Genomic DNA, 19,480 nt, shown 5'->3' on the forward strand with positions numbered 1-19,480 from the left:
AGGGCTTGTAAGTAAGCATTTCACTGTTAGGTCTACACCTGTTGTATTCGTGATTTGATTCTGGTAACAGCATTTTATTTAGGATTTGAGCACTACTGGTAAAAGAGAGAACTGCATACAAAAGTGTTAATGAAAAAGTTGAGTATATAAAGAGTATATTTTCCTATAACATGTGACCACCATGATTAGGCACAAACTCACTGTTTTCCCCTCTTCCGGTTCCTTCTGAAATATCAGTTTTAATAATCACAAAATAAACTATAAAAGTAAAATAACTTGCTCTAACTTCTACCAGTTAAGACAAAGGGTGTCAATAATGTACAATATATTTCCAGCAACACATATCTTTTTTAAATGCCTGAAATATGATAAAACACAATAAGATGAATAACAAATCAATAGTTAGTTAGCAATATTGGAATGTTTTCATCTCCCACACTATTCCAACAGTTTACATGAAGTCAGATTTGTGGATTTAATTGTAGGACCGTTATACCCTGAGTGCAGGATTGCTGACCAACAATCTAAATTCTGACAGGTTACTGCAAGGAAGACAAAAAGGCAAGTGTAGTTTTGAATAATTGCTGCCACTTTTGCTTTCCTGAGTGAAGTCAAACTCTAATAAAAATTCTTAGGCCTATATTACAACAACAAGGTAAAGGTCTTCTCAAACAAACAGGACTATATTTGGGGAAAATAAAACATACCGGTACACAAAAAGGGTTTCACATAAAATCAAATATTGATCTGAATTCATGCAATGCTGATAGCTTGCACCTAGGCCGCTTCCGGGGGCAGAGGTTAGGGGTCAGATGGGCTTGGTGGTGGTGTTGTAGACCAGGCGCTCCGTGTCCTCCCTGGTGTAGACCTGGGAGCCGTTGACGGGTACCCGCTGGCGCTGAGTCTGCTCCTTCTTGCCCTTCATGAAGCAGTAACACAGAACTACCAGCAGTATTATGATGGCCAGGCCAAGCAGTGCAGCTATCACTATGATTCCTGAGAGAGGATGGGCATGAAGAGAGAGACACACACACACACCAGTAAGTCAATAACTATATGAAAGGATCCTGCATGTGTGGGGAAGCAAAAACTGGACAGACCGACAATCAATCATGTGCAACATTCACAGTGTTTGAGTAAAGTGAGGAGAAAGTGCAGGGAAAAACACATCACAAGATCTTTGTGACCAGCTTTGATCCCCAAGGCCCTTAAACTTGACGGGGTGCAATAATTGGTTTTAAAAATGATTATTGTCAGGGTGTCTTTTCCATGGAGTCCTGATGGGCAAAAGGCTCCATCTTACAGAATAAAGAAGAGCTAATTACCTACATGGCCGTCAGTGTCCTGGTATTCATATCGGTTCGTTATTTCAAAGACGTCCTTTTCTGAACACATGGTAAGGAAAAGAGACAAGTCAGTTGTTACACAGCTACGGTATTGTTGATACACACAATGTAGTGGTGCTGACATAGAGTATGTTCCTATCTCTGAAACATTTCATTATTATGATCTCAAAGGGTAATATAACAGTTAGGGATGCACATTATATCAGTAAGCATATCGGAATCAGACAATATTAGCTAAAAATGCCAATATTGGCTCTATGTATAGTTTAATGCCAATATGCAAAACCGATGTCAAAGCTCACATGCATACCTGTATAACGTAGGTAGATGACGTAATGACGCATTCCTAACCTAGCCCACAATGTCTGCTGTGTGGATGTATTTTAAAGTTTCAAAGGAAGATGACAAAAAAGCCCAAATGCAACGTTTGTGCTGCTATTATTTCCTGAGGGGAGAAAGTGCATCACCCCCCAGACATTCAGCGACTACTTAGAACAAAAGCAGAAAAAAATGAAGCTCACTTTTCCAACAACGAAACAAGTTCAAGTCGAGCACTCATTTGAATGAGTAAGAAAATTTCTGCGAGACAACTCAAAGGCGAAATCCTTTAACGCCAAGATAATGGAATTCATTGCCCATGACAATAAACCGATCTCTGTGGTGGATGTTGGCTTTCGCCGACTGGTCGAGCACCTCGAGCTCCGGTACACACTACCAAGTAGGTGCCAATCTACAGATGTTGCCCTACCGGTGTTACACAGTATTGTTGAAACACACATCCATGAGCTACTGGCTATGGGCTGCTATTAGCTTCACGATTGACATTTGGACCAGCGACGTCAGCCCCATGAGCATGCTGAGTCTGACAGCACAGTGGGTCCACGAGGATTTTGTACTGAGAAAAGCCATATTGCATGCTCAAGAAGGTGCTGGTTCTCATACTGCTGCTGCTATTTCAATGGCATTTGAGAACATGAGAACATGTTTGAAATCCCCAAGAACAAAGTACACGCTGTGCTACGTGATAATGCACGTAACATGACAAAGGCTTTGGAAGAATGCGGCGTCGCCAGTTTGCCATGCATGGCACACACGCTGCAACTGGCTGTAAAAGAAGGTGTTTTGGCCCAACGCAGCATATCTGACGCAGTGGCAACAGGTAGGAAGATAGTGGGTCATTTTAAACACTCACATCTCGCATACAACCGCCAGCAAGCAATACAGGGGCAGCTTGGAGTGAAAACGAACAGGCATAAGCAAAACGTTTCCACCAGATGGAACAGCACTTTTTACATGGAGAGCCTGCTGGAACAAAAACGAGTGCTTGGCGTGTACGCAGCCGACTAGGAGTTACCTGCAACAATCAGTACAAACCAGTGGACTCTTATTGAAAACATGAATACACTGCTAGCTCCATTGGAACAACCGACTTGAGAAATAAGATCAAAAACTGCGTCTGCAGCAGACGTGATACCCTCTGTCATGGCATTGAAACACCTGCTCAACAAAACTGCCGACACAGACCGTGGGGTTAAAACTTACAAAAGTACTCTACTAGAGGCTGTGAACAAGTGATTCGGTGGCATTCACTCTGAGCCTCTTTACTGTGTCACCACCATGCTCGATGCTAGGTACAAGGACCGTTACTTCGATGCAGACAAGAAACAGGGTTTCCGTGAAATGCTAGACAGCTGGACAAGATGGACATGGACTCAGTGACAGTGCGCACCGAGGAAGAGAGGCCACAGACAGACAGAGCTGAAACTTCATTGCTTGACATGTATAATGAAATCCTGGTTGAGAATGAAACGACTGAACGAATCAACGAATTCGATCAACGAAACAGCACAGCAAGGAAGTGAAAGAAATTGGTTTTGATTATGTTTTACTGGTAATGAGGACATACTGTACGTGGTCAGTGTGTGTGTTTCAACTATTTAACTGTACTAGAATGCCTAAAAGGCCGCACATTTTTTTATATCGGTATCGTCTTTTTTGGCAAGGAAAATATTGGATATCGGTATCGGCTCAACATTTCATATCGGTTTATCCCTAATAACAGTGCAACAATTTTGAAAATCAGTTGAAAGTGTTGTAATGGCTAAAGCATGAAAACCTACCTGTTACCAGTTTACAGGTACTCATACAAGCATCCTCAGTGTCAAATCTGTTCTCATTCCCGTAGCAGCCGCCATAGTTGAAACGGAAGCACTTCTGGTAGACAGGGTTGTAGTACCACTTGGTAAAACTCTCCCGACAGTTTCCTGTTTTGGGGTGCTCCGTGCAGCGAACTGTGGTTGAAAGAACATGTGTGTGAGAGATCAGCGTTCGTAAGGAGAGCCAGAGTAGGGTTAGGCACCATATGTAATCAGTTAACTCAACAACAAAATTCGAGATTGATCCTGTTATTGTGAACATGTCTCAAAACAGTAAAACTCAACCTTTCTGTTCATCCACAGGAATTTGCAGTAGAATCTGGAAGTTCTTATTCACTGATGAAAGGAAGAAAACAAGAGTTAAATGGTTACTTCTGGTTTTTGGCAATAAAGACATTTATCTACTTCCACAGCGTCAGATTAATTCATTGATACCATTTTTATATCTCTGCATCCAATATGAAGGATGTTAGAGGTAGTTTTGCAAGCCAATTCTAACTAACGTTAGCATTAACGCTAGTTAGCAACTTCCGTCAAACAGTTCGCAGAGAATGGTATCCACAAGTTCATTGGACTCTGGGGAAGTAGATCATGACAACAACTGAGCACCCCAATAATTTCACTTCATGACTGCACTTGTAATGTAAGGTCAGTGGTAAGGTAAGGCCAATGCAGTGTTGTATGTAAATTAGGGTTGGTTTGCATAGCCTGTACTTACAGTCCTCACAGTTCTCCTCATCTGAGCCGTCGCTGCACTGCTGCTCCTTGTCACACTCCAGGCCTCGGTCAAGGCAGCAGCCGTTGGTGCAGGAGAACTGGCCTGACCCACAGGGTACTCCACACACCTCTAAAACACAACACCACACACAGGTGAACTGGGGACCTCACACACCTCTAAACATAATACACAGGTGAACTGGGGACCTCTCACACCTCTAAACATAATACACAGGTGAACAGGGGACCTCTCACACCTCTAAACATAATACACTGATGAACAGGGGACCTCTCACACCTCTAAACATAATACACTGGTGAACTGGGGACCTCTCACACCTCTAAACCTAATACACAGGTGAACTGGGGACCTCTCACACCTCTAAACATAATACACTGGTGAACCTGGGACCTCTCACACCTCTAAACATAATACACAGGTGAACTGGGGACCTCACACACCTCTAAACATAATACACAGGTGAACAGGGGACCTCTCACACCTCTAAACCTAATACACAGGTGAACAGGGGACCTCTCACACCTCTAAACCTAATACACAGGTGAACAGGGGACCTCACACAACAACACAGAGGTGAGCAGAAGAGGTGAGGTAAAAGTGACTTTTAGCCATAGATTCACCTTATAGGATACAGAAGTAATACAGGTAACTGATAAGTCTCAATAGATATGCATCAGTCAACAGATAGATCAAATATACATATATTTGCCGTATGTCAATGACTGGGGGAGGCATAGCCAAAAAGCTGGAGCTTACAAGTACAGCTACTTTCTATAGTCATACACCTGAGGACAATAAATGTAAGTCAGTCTTACCTCTAGGGGCTGGAAGTGGTCCAGTTCTACCTCTGTGAATAACTACAAGAAAGGAAACACCAATCAACCAACCAATCTTCTCCAAAAACTGTTCTCAGAAAAACAAGAGGGGTCTGTATAGTACCTGACACACCATCACAGGCGTTGGCACACTCCTGGAGGGAGAGGTAGTTGTTAAGGTTCTCTCTGCAGCCCCCAAACAGGAACTCCTCACACCTCTCTGAGGCAGCATTGTAGTGCCAGCGGGGGAAGGATCCGCGACAGGGACCCACCTTCTTGGGGACCATGCAGTGATCTGAAGGATGAAGTATCAGAGAGTGGCTATTACATATAACTGGCGATTAGATATAACATTAAGTAATAAAACAATAGACACGTCATTTTAATTTTATGTTGTGGTTCAGTGGTGGAAGCCCAGACAGAATCATGTGTAACACTTTTGCGGGAAAAACATTGCTTATAAACTGCTTATTACAGTGCTTTTAAACTGCTTACATAATCATTGCGTCAAACAGCTCATTACCTCATGTGCAATACTTAAAATTATTTTTACATTTTCTTATAAACATAACATAGAAGTTAAACATACCTTCAAAAAGATCAAATAAATAAAAATTGTGTAAAATATTAGAGAGCCAGTCAATATTTTATTTATTTTATCTTTAATTCTGCATTGTTGGAAAAGGACCCGTAAGTAAGCATTTCATCGTGACTCTACACCTGTTGTTTACAAAGCATGTCACAAATAACATTTTATTTTTGATTGGACCTGATGTGTCAAATATAAAAAAGCTAAGTAACTTTCCCTAAAACCAGGCCTACTTCATCCACTGAAAATACATGTGGATGGTCTGGCTTGTGAACAGACATGTGGTAAACCCAAAGAAAGCAGACATAACTGTCAGAGGAAGTGGTTTCACTTGTGCAACGCAAAGCTGTACACCTCACGACAAGCTAGTTGATGCATCGTGACTACCCTGCATTACATTACCCAGCCATTCCGTCATTACAACATGACTGGGTTAATTGAGACATTAAGAATAACATTAGGTACAGAACCATGTGTGTACCACAGTCAATGTAAAACGCTAATAGCCATTCACAGTACATATATTTTGCTGAGAGGGGGTTCATGTTGTCAGGGTATCTTTAATTGTGATTCTACTAGCATGTTCATTGTAATTCATCCATCATTAACGCATGCAGCCATTTAGCTGTACATGTTGTGTGACTCAGATCAGGGGTCACTATGCATTGGCCATTCCACAGAGGAACATTCCTAACACCATTCAGTAGAGACTAGTTAATGGGTAACTGGATCAATGAATGGTTAATAGTCTCTGCTCAGTCTGTTAAGACTGAGAGACCAACATGCTCCAAATTGTATAACTGACTCAGAAATAACTTCAAAGTGTTTGAGTATCAAGAGTCTGTATTTAGAGTGCCATGACATTAAAGGAGTTTGCTTGAGTTTGTGAAACCCAAGCTGAAACCAGACAGACAGGTTAAGGGGGGAGGGCAGGGTAGGAAGGAAAGAAGGAGCAGAGTGTGAGGGAGGGAAATCACCACAGCTTTCCTGACTTCCTGTGTCTGCTGATAGCCCAGGAAAAGTGTCTATCCATTCCATACACATTCATGTAACTGGGAATGGGAGAGAAAACCCTTCCATTGTCTGATTCCTAAGTATTCCCTGTTACCCTATAATGAACAGCCAGGCAGCACTGTTGATCTACCAAGTATCTACCAAGTGTGATAATGAGTTGTCATCCTGTTATGAGCCAAAACGGTCATTCTTGGAGGACATATGGGTTTTTCAGTCACTCACAGCCATGGAGTAAACAGCTACTAGGAAAAGAAGAATACTAAGCTGTTGTCTCTGGCGATTGAGCCCACATATAGATGTACAAGCTGAGACTAATCTACTTATGAATGTGCTTTCTGAAATCTGGAAATGTTGATTTCATTCTACGGGAATCAGAGGAGCTTGCCTGGACAGGTATTTTTGACAGTATTCTCATGCCATGTCACGTGGCATGAAAAGTAGATGAGTTGATTACAACAAGACTTGATATCATAATCAACTTAAACCAGTACAACCGATAAGAGTCATCAGCAAGCATTTGAAAGTCATAAAAAATGAGTAATGAACTTAACATACCACATACACTGAGTGCAGAAAACATTAGGAACACCTTCCTAATATTGAGTTGCAATCCCTATTGCCCCCAGAGCAGCCTCAATTCGTTGGTGCATGGACTCTACAAGGTGTTGAAAGTATTCCACAAGGTTGTTGACTCCAATGCATCCCACAGTTGTGTAAAGTTGGCTGGATGTCTTTTGGGTGTTGGACCATTCTTGATATACACAGGAAACTGTTGTGAGTGAACAACCCAGGAGTGAAAAACGCAGTAGCGTTGCAATTATTGACACTCAAACTGGTGCGCCTGGCACCTAAAACCATACCCTGTTCAAATGCACTTAAATATTTTGTCTTGCCCATTCACACTCAATGGCACACATACACAATCCACATCTCAATTGACTCAAGGCTTAAAACTCCTTCTTTAACCTGTCTCCTCCCCTTCATTGACACTGATTGAAGTGGATTTAACAAGTGATATCAATAAGGGATCAAGCGTTCACCTGGATTCACCTGGTCAGTCTATGTCATTGAAAGAGTTCCTGATGTTTTGCACACTCAGTGTATACTTGTAATCGGGTATTTCTTTTTCACATAAAAATTCCAACTGCAGAGACAGTTCCCTCAGTTTAGAAGGAAAACATTTAAGTGATTTATATTCCTAACATCGCATTCACTTGCATTATGCGTTCCGTGACCAATATGGTCAGAAGGGCATCAGTCCTTCTCACCTCAATGGCAAAGTTTCTCATAGTATTTCCACATTGTCCCTACTCCAAACATGACAGATCACTCGGATGTAGACCACTTCAAAGATCATTGTCACTTTAGATTGATTTCATACACAGGCAATGAACTGTATATAAGTGCATTGAAATTCAATAAATACAGCATGTCCCTTCACCCTCAAAACAATTGTGTTAAACTGTGTAGCTAGGTGTGCTTTGCAGGTGTTTCACATATACTTTAGTATACTCACTCTCAGACTGCTCAGGGGTAAGCACAAGGACAGTGATCTGGGTTTGGTCGGACTGCCCACTGGAGTCTGTGACGGTCAGTTGGAACTTGTACACTCCAGACGCCAGGTTGGACACGATCACCTGGTCTTTAAATGTAGTTTTCTAGGAGACAAGGAAAGAAAATGTATCAATGTTTTCTTGTGTGGCAGAACATTGAAAATAGAGAAGCTTTAATCGTGATCCTCATCCTCTGGTGTTCCCAGGGTGACCTGTTCTTTTCATGTATTTTTACACAGTGAAAGAGCAATCACCATTAACTCTGATCAGGTAAATGCCCCAAACATCCCAATAAAGCCTGACCAGTGCTCCCTGATGCCCCAGTCATCATCGCCCACCTCAATGACAGCGGAGGTGTTCCCTGACACTAGGTGCCACTGGTACGTGACAATATCGTGGTCGTCCTTGCTCTCGTTGCCATTCAGAGTTAAACTTTCCTGGGGCTGCACCACTCTGTCCGGACCTCCATTGGCCTCTGGAGGATTGTCCACTTCACCTGGAAGTTGAATACAACCTTCATCACGTTCAATACAACATAATCATACTGAAAATACATGCAGCTTTAAGATATCCCGTTAGGTTAAAGATACACAGATCATATGGCTGGTTGAAATTTGAATAGGTTAAATTGTTTTGAAGGGTTTTGAGTGTCAACACATTAACAACTTAAGGCTCAGGAAATCAATTTGTTTGGTGGTGCTCATGCCCAGTTGCTAACTACATCCTGTTGACATACATTATTCACTCAAGTCTGCAATCCATTACTTGACTCACAGCACAATACCAATCTCCCCTGGAAGAAGCTTTCTCAGCAGCAACGAGGTGAAAACTAAAACCTCAGACTGTGACAAGGGGCCTTATAATGAGCCATAGAATAAGCCCTATATTGAGCCATGGCGTGTGTGGGTAATGCTCTTCTCTAAGCAGGTGGTTTCACCTCCTCTGGAGATAAAGGGCCTGTCTGTTGTGATTCAAACCACAGACAGTCCAAGTGTAGTGCGTTGCTTTCTCTGCTCATAATAATATAGCTAAATGGTATGTGTGTTCATGTTCCTTTAGTAAGCAGTTCAATGGAGACATGAAGTTCATTGGAGACTTAATTAGTTAATTTGATGAGTGTCTATGTTGTGATGTGTGAGAGTGATACCTGGGTCTCCCGTTTCAACCTGGACTCTGGGGTAGACATAACATAGTAAATGTAAATCCGGGACACTCCGTATGGTATGTATTAATTTGTGGATGTCCATTATCCATTTCGTATGTTTTACGAATTACAATTTGTATGACATGTTACGAATTGAAATTTTTACATGTTACAAATTGCAAAGACAATACCAAATATAACATATACTAATTTGAGTATCCCAGTTCCAATTCATCCCAAAGGTGTTCGATAGGGTTGAGGTCAGGGCTATGTGCAGGTCAGTCAAATTCTTCCACATCAATCCCAAAAAACTATTTCTGTTTTGACTTCACTTTGTGCACGGGAGCATTGTCATGCTGAAAAAGGAAAGGAAACTGTTGCCACAAAGTCAGAAGCACAGAATCGTCTAGAATGTCCTTGAATGCTATAGCATTAAGATTTCCCTTCACTGAAAGTAAGGGACCTAGCCCGAACCATGAAAACAGCCCCAGACCATTATTCTTCCTCCTCCAAAATTTACAGTTGGCACTACGCGTGAAGCGTGATTCATCACTCCAGAGAACGTGTTTCCACTGCTCCAGAGTCCAATGGCGGAGAGCTTTACAAAAGTCTAGCCGATGCTTGGCATTGTGATCGTAGGCTTGTGTGCGGCTGTTCGGCCATGGAAACCCATTTCATTAAGCTCCTTGACGAACAGTTATTGTGCTGATGTTGCTTAAAGAGGCAGTTTGGAACTCAGTAGTGAGTGTTGCAACCGAGGAAAGACGATTTTTACACACTACAGCACTAGGCAGTCCTGTTCTGTGAGCTTGTGTGGCCTAACACTTTGCGGCTAAGCCGTTGTTGCTCCTAGATGTTTCCAATTCACAATAACAACACTTACAGATGACCGGGGCAGCTCTAGCAGGGCAAAGAATTGAAGAACTGACATTTGGAAAGGTGGCATCCTATGACAGTGCCACGTTGAAAGTCACTGAGCTCTTCAGTATGGGCCATTCTTCTGCCAATGTTCAAATGTTTGTCTATGGAGATTTAATGGCTGTGTGATCGATTTTATACACCGGTCAGCAACGGGTGTGGCTTAAATAGCAGAATCCACATACTTTTGGCCATGTAGTGCATCTTCTGACCAGGGGGAGTTTTCTTGAGAGCCCTGACGCTTTTGGAAGCATAAGGAAAGTGTCTTTCATACCAGCAAGAAATACTTTTCAAAGAACTAAAAGGTTAAATTCCTAAACACCTTTTTAGGGTTAGTGTACCCACACCACCATATTTCCATGTTACTTTGTATATTAACAGAAGACAGAGGGACCACCTGTGCTAATTTAGCACGTGAACACCTGTGCGTGTACCTGAAGGCAGGCAGAAACGTGTTGTCACAGGCTGCAACTGTGATAAAGACAGTTTAAACAGTGCAGTAAATGTATATGTAGCATTTGTGAAATGATGATGTGATATGAAGTAAAGCTTTAGGTTCCTTGAACCATATGCATTTGAGAATAGATTCACATTTATATGGAGTATTTGACTGTTTTGGTTGCCAGAGCCAGTCTACCTCTGAAAAGAGCATGTAAGGTCCTTGGACCTAAATGTAATGGTAAGCCCTTTAAGGGTACATAGTGGGCAGTCTGAGACCAGTCTGCCTGATTTACCTGGGAGGTTTTTTGTGGCCAGATCACTTTCATACACCACGTCTCTGATGTAGTTCAGGAATCCCTTCTTCCTGACAAATCGGCAGACGTACTGCTGCTTGTATAGACAGTCAAAGAGAAAGCATGACTTGATCATGCCCTCACCGGACCCATTCTCCATGAAAGCGACATTACAGTTGGGATCTTTGCAGCACGAGCGTATACAGTCATTGGTGCTCTCAACCTTCGGTTTAATGATGAAAGTCGCACCGTATTTCACCGAGTCATCCGTGTCGAGAACGAAATCTTCTCTGCCCTTTTCGAAACTGTCCAAACACGGTTCCCCGAATGGCTGGGCCTCCGCGCGCACCAGGAAAACGATAAAGCACACCAAAGCGCCCAATAACAATCCAATTGGGAGAGTAGTCATTCTACAAAACAGTCCAGGAAAACAATTTCCCACAAATATAGGATAATCCAATAGATGACCTGAAAACAGAGCGATATATAGTCAACTTCAAATAACATATCATGGAATGCATTAACTAAATATACATTATCATTCAAATAAATAGTCGTAACATGATCTAAATAACATACAAAACACCATGCAGTCTATCTTTATACTATACACACACACCAATCAATTGTATAGAAACGTTCAGGACTTTTGTATATCTCTGTTCCTCTGATTTCAAAGGTAAGAATTACGTCAAACATACAAATAAATAATCAAGATCCAACTCTTCTGTAACTTTATAGATTCATATTTGTTCAAAAGAGCACTATAAATTAACACGTGTCACCTGTAAATTCTGTATCTGTCGTCGATTATAAAGAAACAATCGAATATCTTTACAATTCACAGGTGTGTCACTCTCTCTCTTCGGGTACCTGTTACATACAGGAAGTGAAATCTACCCAAAGAGGTGACCGGAGGCGCAAAGCACATTGGCACTCCCATTTTGAGATGTGTTAGAGTAGAAGAAGACTTCACCAAACAGAGAATTAATGAGTTGCTTGAATCTGTAGAGTAATGTATATTTCATTGGTTCTAAATTCTAAATTTCCAGTGGAAATCCAAAGTTCCCAATTCGTTATTATTTATAGGAGAGGACTTTAACATTACTATAGATAATTCAACTCATAGATGGCCCCCAGGTAGGCCAACGAATCAGAATTTGGGTTTAAAAAAAAATGTATGGATACATTTGATTTTACTGACATATGGAGAGAGAAGTTTCCAGCTGACAGATCATTCACTTGGAGTAATAAGACAGGTTCCAGACTGTGTCTGAGACTTTTTTGCCCCACTGTATGTGGGAGGCAACATCCAATATTTTTTCCAACAGATATGATCAAAAAATGATTCCAATAAGGCATGACATAAGATATAGATAGATACAACATCATGTTGAAACAGGTCACGTGTAGTTCTATTGTTGCTGTATGGACCAAAAGAAATACATATCGTTCCTACTGATGAGTAAATAGGGGTAATCAAAGGTAAATTCTGAGGGTCAGGTCTTGACATGTTCCTGAATAATAAAGCAACACCTGAGGGAATGGTATCTAAAATGACTGCAAAATCTTTAGGTGTTACAGGGATCTTGTAAAGTGATAAGAATTCCTCATAGATAAGTAAAAGACCCTCTGCATTTACGAGTTGGCTCACCAATAGGATATTATTTTGGAACCAATATTCTACAATTTATTTTTTATTTTTTATACAATATCTCCTGATTATTCCAGATATAGGCTAATATCTGTGTGTAGAGAAATTATGCTTATAAATTAAGGATCATGACAAGAAAACCTGCCAATGAAAAGCAGAGAGTTTCACTGGAACTGTCAATATTATAATTGCAAACCAACATGAAGTTAAGGCCACCAAAAGTAGAGAGTACATGATGAAGAATACATTTCCACATAGAAGTGGGTGTTAGGAATTGTGTTATCCAATTGATCTCAATAGTATTATTCAAAGTAGAAAAGTCCAGAAGATTAAGCACACCATACTCATAAGTGTTCATTACAACAGTTTCCCTAACGTAATGGGTACAGTTTCTCAACAGAAAGTTGAAAATCTTTGCTTATTTTACTGTCAAGATTAAAAAGATAGAGCAGTGTATGTTAGTTTAGAGATATCGTTAGAGATATGTTTGTTTCTTATGAAGCCAGACTGTGTTTCATCATTGATTGCATCCAGGACTTCTTTTTTATTTTTTTATTTAACCTTTAATTAACTAGGCAAGTAATTTAAGAACAAATTCTTATTTACAATGACGGCCTACCGGGGAACAGTGGGTTAACTGCCTTGTTCAGGGTCAGAACGACGGATTTGAGCTGAAAGCTGTTTTTTAATATTTCACTATGGCTTAAGTCAGCAATCTAACAAAAGGGCAATATTTTATTGATGTAGTAGTGTCGTCCCCCCCCCTAGAAAGCTATGACCTTTGGCTTTAACCTGGAATTGTTTATTTATGACTGAGAGAAAAAAACTGTTCAACCCATTATGATCTATTACACAATAAAAGTATGATAAAACATATGCAAATATGATAATATGATTAAAAATGTATGTATACAACGGCAAGAACAAGTATGTGAACCCTTTGGAATTACCTGGACTTCTGCATAAATTGGTCATAACATTTGATCTTATCTTCATCTAAGTCACAACAATAGACAAACACAGTCTGCTTAAACTAATAATACACAAACAATTATAAGTGTTCATGTCTTTATTTAACACACCATGTAAACATTCACAGTGCAGGATGGGAAAAGTATGTGAACCCTTGGTTTTAATAACTGGTTGACCCTCCTTTGGCAGCAATAACCTCAACCAAATGTTTTCTGTAGTTGGGGATCAGACCTGCACAACGGTCGGAGGAGGAATTTTGAACCGTTCCTCTTTTCAAAACTGTTTCAGTTCAGCAATATTCTTGGGATGTCTGGTGTGAACTGCTCTCTTGAGGTCATGCCACAGCATCCCAGTCCAGTTGAGGTCATCTCAAACCATCTAAATTGGGTTGAGGTTTGGTGATTGTGGAGGCCAGGCCAGGCAGCACTCCTACAGATTCAACCCTAAATCTATTCGGGACTGTCTGGAACCTGTTTAGATAGTTTGGGATGAGTTGGACCGCAGAGTCAAGGAAAAGCAGCCAACAAGTGCTCAGCATATGTGGTAACTCCTTTGAGACTGTTGGAAAAGCATTCCTCATGAAGCTGGTTGAGAGAATGCTAAGATTGTGCAAAGCTGTCATCAAGTTAAAGGGTGGCTACTTTGAAGAAACTAAAATATAAAATATTTTTTACATTTTATTTGTGATGTTGATTTGTTTAACACTTTTTTGATTACTACATGATTCCGTGTGTGTTATTTCATAGTTTTGATGTCTTCACTATTATTCTACAATGTAGAAAAATAGTAAAAATAAAGAAAACCCCTTGAATGCGTAGGTATGTCCAAACTTTTAGCTGGTACTGTATATACAGTGGCAAGAAAAATTATGTGAACCCTTATCTGGATTTCTGCATAAATTGGTCATGAAATCACTCTCCTTGTTCAAATAGCCCTTACACAGCTTGTTTGCTTGTTTGTAGGTGACCAAATACTTATTTTCCACCATCATTTGCAAATAAATTCATTAAAAATCCTACAATGTGATTTTCTGGATTTTTCTTCTCATTTTGTCTGTCATAGTTGAAGTGTACCTATGATGAGAATTACAGGCCTCTATCATCTTTTTAAGTGGGAGAACTTGCACAATTGGTGGCTGACTAAATACTTTTTTGCCCCACTGTACCTACTTATTAACAAAATGATTCATAAATATTATCCTGCCAACCACTACATTAAGAAGTTTAAAAAGCTAAACTCATATAGTACCTTCTGTAAGGACCACCCAGAAACAGTGTTATTATATCTTTGGCATTGTGTTCATGTAAAGAGGCTATTCCCAAAGGGTATGCGCAATGCCGTCGGTAGTACTCCAAATAAAAATGTGATTCACATTTTCAAACAGTCCATTTAGATTTTTCAACGGGGCTATATGTTTGGGTGATGTTTTTTTCTCGCCTGAGTAGCCTCGTTTCACTACCCAAAAGAAAATTAAACCATCTAGTGTTCAGCGAAATAACAACACAATGTCAAAGGTAGCCTAGTCAAAAAATTTACATCCAATCAAATGAACCGTTACTCTCTTGCAGGAAACCTTCACTCTTGCGCACACATTTAGAAATAAAACATGACCATTTGAAAAATAAGGCATGGGAGTTTTTTGATCGAGCCTAGTCAAAAAATTTACATCCAATCAAATGAACCGTTACTCTCTTGCAGGAAACCTTCACTCTTGCGCACACATTTAGAAATGAAACATGACCATTTGAAAAAGAAGCCATGGGAGTTTTTTGATCGAGAATTAAGACGGCTTTTGAGTAGTAAGACATGTATAAAAGCAACATATACCATTATTAAGAAGAGGCTAAAAGCATCTTATATGGTGAGCTACCGAGTGGCTAGGACATGCAAGCCCCATACTATCATGGAGGACTTAATTTTTCCTGCTACCGCAGATATGGCTGGGACAATGCTGTGGGAAAAGGCACAAAAAAAACTATACACGTGTGTTGGTATCTGTACTGATGGCACAGATACCAACACATAGTGGAGTGGTAACGCGCATGCAAGCAGTTACTCCCGACGCCACTTAGGTACACTGCAGCATCCACCCAGAGGCTCTTGCTGCCAAGGGAATGCCTGACAGCTTGAAAAACGTTTTGGACACAGTGAAAATTGTTATCTTTGTTCAAGCAAGGCCCCTGAACTCTTGTGTATTTTCTGCATTACGCAATGATATGGGCAGCGACCATGTAACGCTTTTACAACATACAGAAGAAGTGCGCTGGTTATCAAGGGGCAAAGTATTGACACTTTTTTTTTTTATTGAGAGACAAACTTAAATTTTCTTTACTGACCATAATTTTCACTTGTCTGACCGCTTGCATGATGACGAGTTTCTCAAACGACTGGACAATCTGGGTGATGTTTTTTCTCGCCTGAATGATTTGGATCTAGGATTACAGGGACTCTCCACAACTATATTCTATGTGCGGGACAAAATTGAGGCTATAATTAAGAAGTTGGAGCTCTTCTCTGTCTGCATTAACAAGGACAACACACAGGTTGTCACGTTCTGACCTTAGTTCCTTTATTTTGTCTTTGTGTTAGTTTGGTCAGGACGTGAGTTGGGGTGAGTAGTCTATGTTCTTTTTTCTTTGTTGTATTTCTGTGTTCGGCCTGGTATGGTTCTCAATCAGAGGCAGCTGTCGATTTTTGTCTCTGATTGAGAATCATACTTAGGTAGCCTTTTCCCACCTGTGTTTTGTGGGTGATTATTTTCTGTTGTGTGTCTACACCATACAGAACTGTTTAGTTTTTGTTTCTGTCTTTCACTTTGTTATTTTGTATTTTCAGTGCTCAGTTTATTTATTAAATATTAACATGGACATATACCACGCTGCGCATTGGTCCGATCTTGACTACTGCTCGTCAGAGAAAGACGAATATCGTTACACAGGTCTTTCCATCATTGTATTATTTTTTGATGAACAAGTAAGGTTTTATATATAAGATGGCTCAATAAAGAGCAAAATTATTGATTATTATTATGTTAATATTTGTGCCCTGGTATAATAAGAGCTCTTTGTCACTTCCCACAAGCCGGGTTGTGACAAAACTCATTCTTATGTTTAATAAATGTAGTGTGTGTGTGGCAGACTTACAATGATAGCAAAAAACAACATTTGAGAGTGTGCTGACCCTGGTTCTGACCCTGGTGCTAGAGGGGGTACGCAGCGGGAGGTTGAATGTGTGAAGGGGTACGGGACTACAAAAAGTTTGGGAACCACTGATATAAAGAATCTGTGGCAAGACATATTTATGAAGATTTGACCCTATTATGGAGCGATGAGGTAATGGTTGGATTCTTTACCGACAATATAAATAATTTGAAACAATTTCACGTCATTAATTTCATTATTCTTTTGGCCAAATTTTGTATTCACAAATGTAAATTTACAAACAATTTAAAAACTTTTTTTTCTTAACTAACAAAATAAAATGTAAAACCCAAGATGTGAACGGAAGTATACTTATATTTATAATAAGCTAGTAAGAATACTTTGACTTTATTACAAACTTTGCTATGATAACATTATATCTCAGTCAAAATGTTCTCACTTTTACCAAATGCTACCTGTTTATATCCACAAGATGGCAGTGTCAGACAGAAGATTATCCAGATCATCTAAATGATCAGTTTCTTGTGTGTGTTCTGAAATATTGTTGTCAGAATGTCAATTACTAAAGGGCCCCTACTGTCTTATTCCTCTTCACATGAAGCTGATGCTGCATAGTGACTCCTGTACTGAGTCATTGCTGCTGCCTGAAACAAGTAATGTGAAAGTCAATAACCTTTTAAGACAAACGAACACACGCATACATTATGTTTGTTATTGGCAAAGTGTTATGAGTGACTCACCGTTATATCCACACGTCTAGTAAACCAGTAAAAACACAAGAGCAGCAGGTGTACATACTACCTCAACTAACCGGTACCCCCACACATTGACTCTGTATATATTGTTATTTTTTATGCTGCTCTTTAATTAATTGTTACTTTTATCTCATATTCTTATCTGTATATTTTTTTAAACTGCACTGTTTGTTAGGGGCTCGTAAGTAAGCATTTCACTGTAAGGTCTACACCTGTTGTATTCGGCGCATGTGACTAACAAAATTAGATTTGACTTCAAATCAAATCAAATCAAATGTATTTATATAGCCCTTCGTACATCAGCTGATATCTCAAAGTGCTGTACAGAAACCCAGCCTAAAACCTCAAACAGCAAGCAATGCAGGTGTAGAAGCACGGTGGCTAGGAAAAACTCCCTAGAAAGGCCAAAACCTAGGAAGAAACCTAGAGAGGAACCAGGCTATGTGGGGTGGCCAGTCCTCTTCTGGCTGTGCCGGGTGGAGATTATAACAGAACATGGCCAAGATGTTCAAATGTTCATAAATGACCAGCATGGTCCAATAATAATAAGGCAGAACAGTTGAAATTGGAGCAGCGGCACGGCCAGGTGGACTGGGGACAGCAAGGAGTCATCATGTCAGGTAGTCCTGCGGCATGGTCCTAGGGCTCAGGTCCTCCGAGAGAGAGAAAGAAAGAGAGAAAGAGAGAGAGAATTAGAGAGAGCACACTTAAATTCACACAGGACACCGAATAGGACAGGAGAAATACTGCAGATATAACAAACGGACCCTAGCCCCCCGACACATAAACTACTGCAGCATAAATACTGGAAGCTGAGACAGGAGGGGTCAGGAGACACTGTGGCCCCATCCGAGGACACCCCCGGACAGGGCCAAACAGGAAGGATATAACCCCACCCACTTTGCCAAAGCACAGCCCCCACACCACTAGAGGGATATCTTCAACCACCAACTTACCAACCTGAGACAAGGCTGAGTATAGCCCACAAAGATCTTCGCCACGGCACAACCCAAGGTGGGGCGCCAACCCAGACAGGATGACCACATCAGTGACTCAACCCACTCAGGTGACGCACCCCTCCCAGGGACGATATGAGAGAGCCCCAGTAAGCCAGTGACTCAGCCCCTGTAATAGGGTTAGAGGCAGAGAATCCCAGTGGAAAGAGGGGAACCGGCCAGGCAGAGACAGCAAGGGCTGTTCGTTGCTCCAGAGCCTTTCCGTTCACTTTCCCACTCCTGGGCCAGACTACACTCAATCATATGACCCACTGAAGAGATGAGTCTTCAGTAAAGACCTAAAGGTTGAGACCGAGTTTGCGTCTCTGACATGGGTAGGCAGACCGTTCCATAAAAATGGAGCTTTATAGGAGAAAGCCCTGCCTCCAGCTGTTTGCTTAGAAATTCTAGGGACATTTAGGAGGCCTGCGTCTTGTGACCGTAGCGTACGTGTAGGTATGTACGGCAGGACCAAATCAGAGAGATAGGTAGGAGCAAGCCCATGTAATGCTTTGTAGGTTAGCAGTAAAACCTTGAAATCAGCCCTTGCTTTGACAGGAAGCCAGTGTAGGGAGGCTAGCACTTAAAAACTCCTTTACTAGCTCATACTGGCTTACACACTAGTTGCAGTGTAAAGATAACCAATCAAAAGCCAAGTTCATGTGAGATTCAGCACGTATTTGAGGTGTGTCTAAAATTAAGAGACGGCCAGCCTTGGTCCTCTGATCCATTGGTCCCTAGCCCCAGTCCCCTTTCAGCCAGCCTGGCAATGCAGAACCAGGTTGCAGTGGATGTGATGAATGAATATGTTTGCCTGGATAGGTGAGCTGCCAGAGGAGCTCAATAATTCAGTGTTTGTAACAGACTGTGCATCAGCAAGCGAACACATAACGCTACGGCTGATTGATACACTGCCAAAAATAAAAGCAGCGTCT

The 19,480-nt window shown here is 40.9% G+C and overlaps 1 protein-coding gene across 1 annotated transcript; it reads right to left on the reverse strand.

Moving 5' to 3' along the window:
* Positions 1-44: 44 nt before the first annotated feature.
* On the reverse strand, positions 45-11,955 carry spint1a (serine peptidase inhibitor, Kunitz type 1 a). The gene is made up of 11 exons (XM_020488118.2): positions 11,794-11,955; positions 11,009-11,476; positions 8,551-8,708; positions 8,176-8,317; positions 5,181-5,351; positions 5,057-5,098; positions 4,221-4,349; positions 3,788-3,838; positions 3,467-3,637; positions 1,326-1,385; positions 45-996 (listed from the first exon to the last, which is right to left on the reverse strand). The coding sequence occupies exons 2-11, from the start codon at positions 11,415-11,417 to the stop codon at positions 809-811; spliced, it is 1,521 nt and encodes a 506-aa protein (XP_020343707.1). The 5' UTR covers positions 11,418-11,476; positions 11,794-11,955; the 3' UTR covers positions 45-808.
* Positions 11,956-19,480: the final 7,525 nt, after the last annotated feature.

The sequence above is a fragment of the Oncorhynchus kisutch genome, linkage group LG7 (genome assembly GCF_002021735.2).
Source record: "Oncorhynchus kisutch isolate 150728-3 linkage group LG7, Okis_V2, whole genome shotgun sequence".
NCBI lineage: Eukaryota > Metazoa > Chordata > Actinopteri > Salmoniformes > Salmonidae > Oncorhynchus > Oncorhynchus kisutch.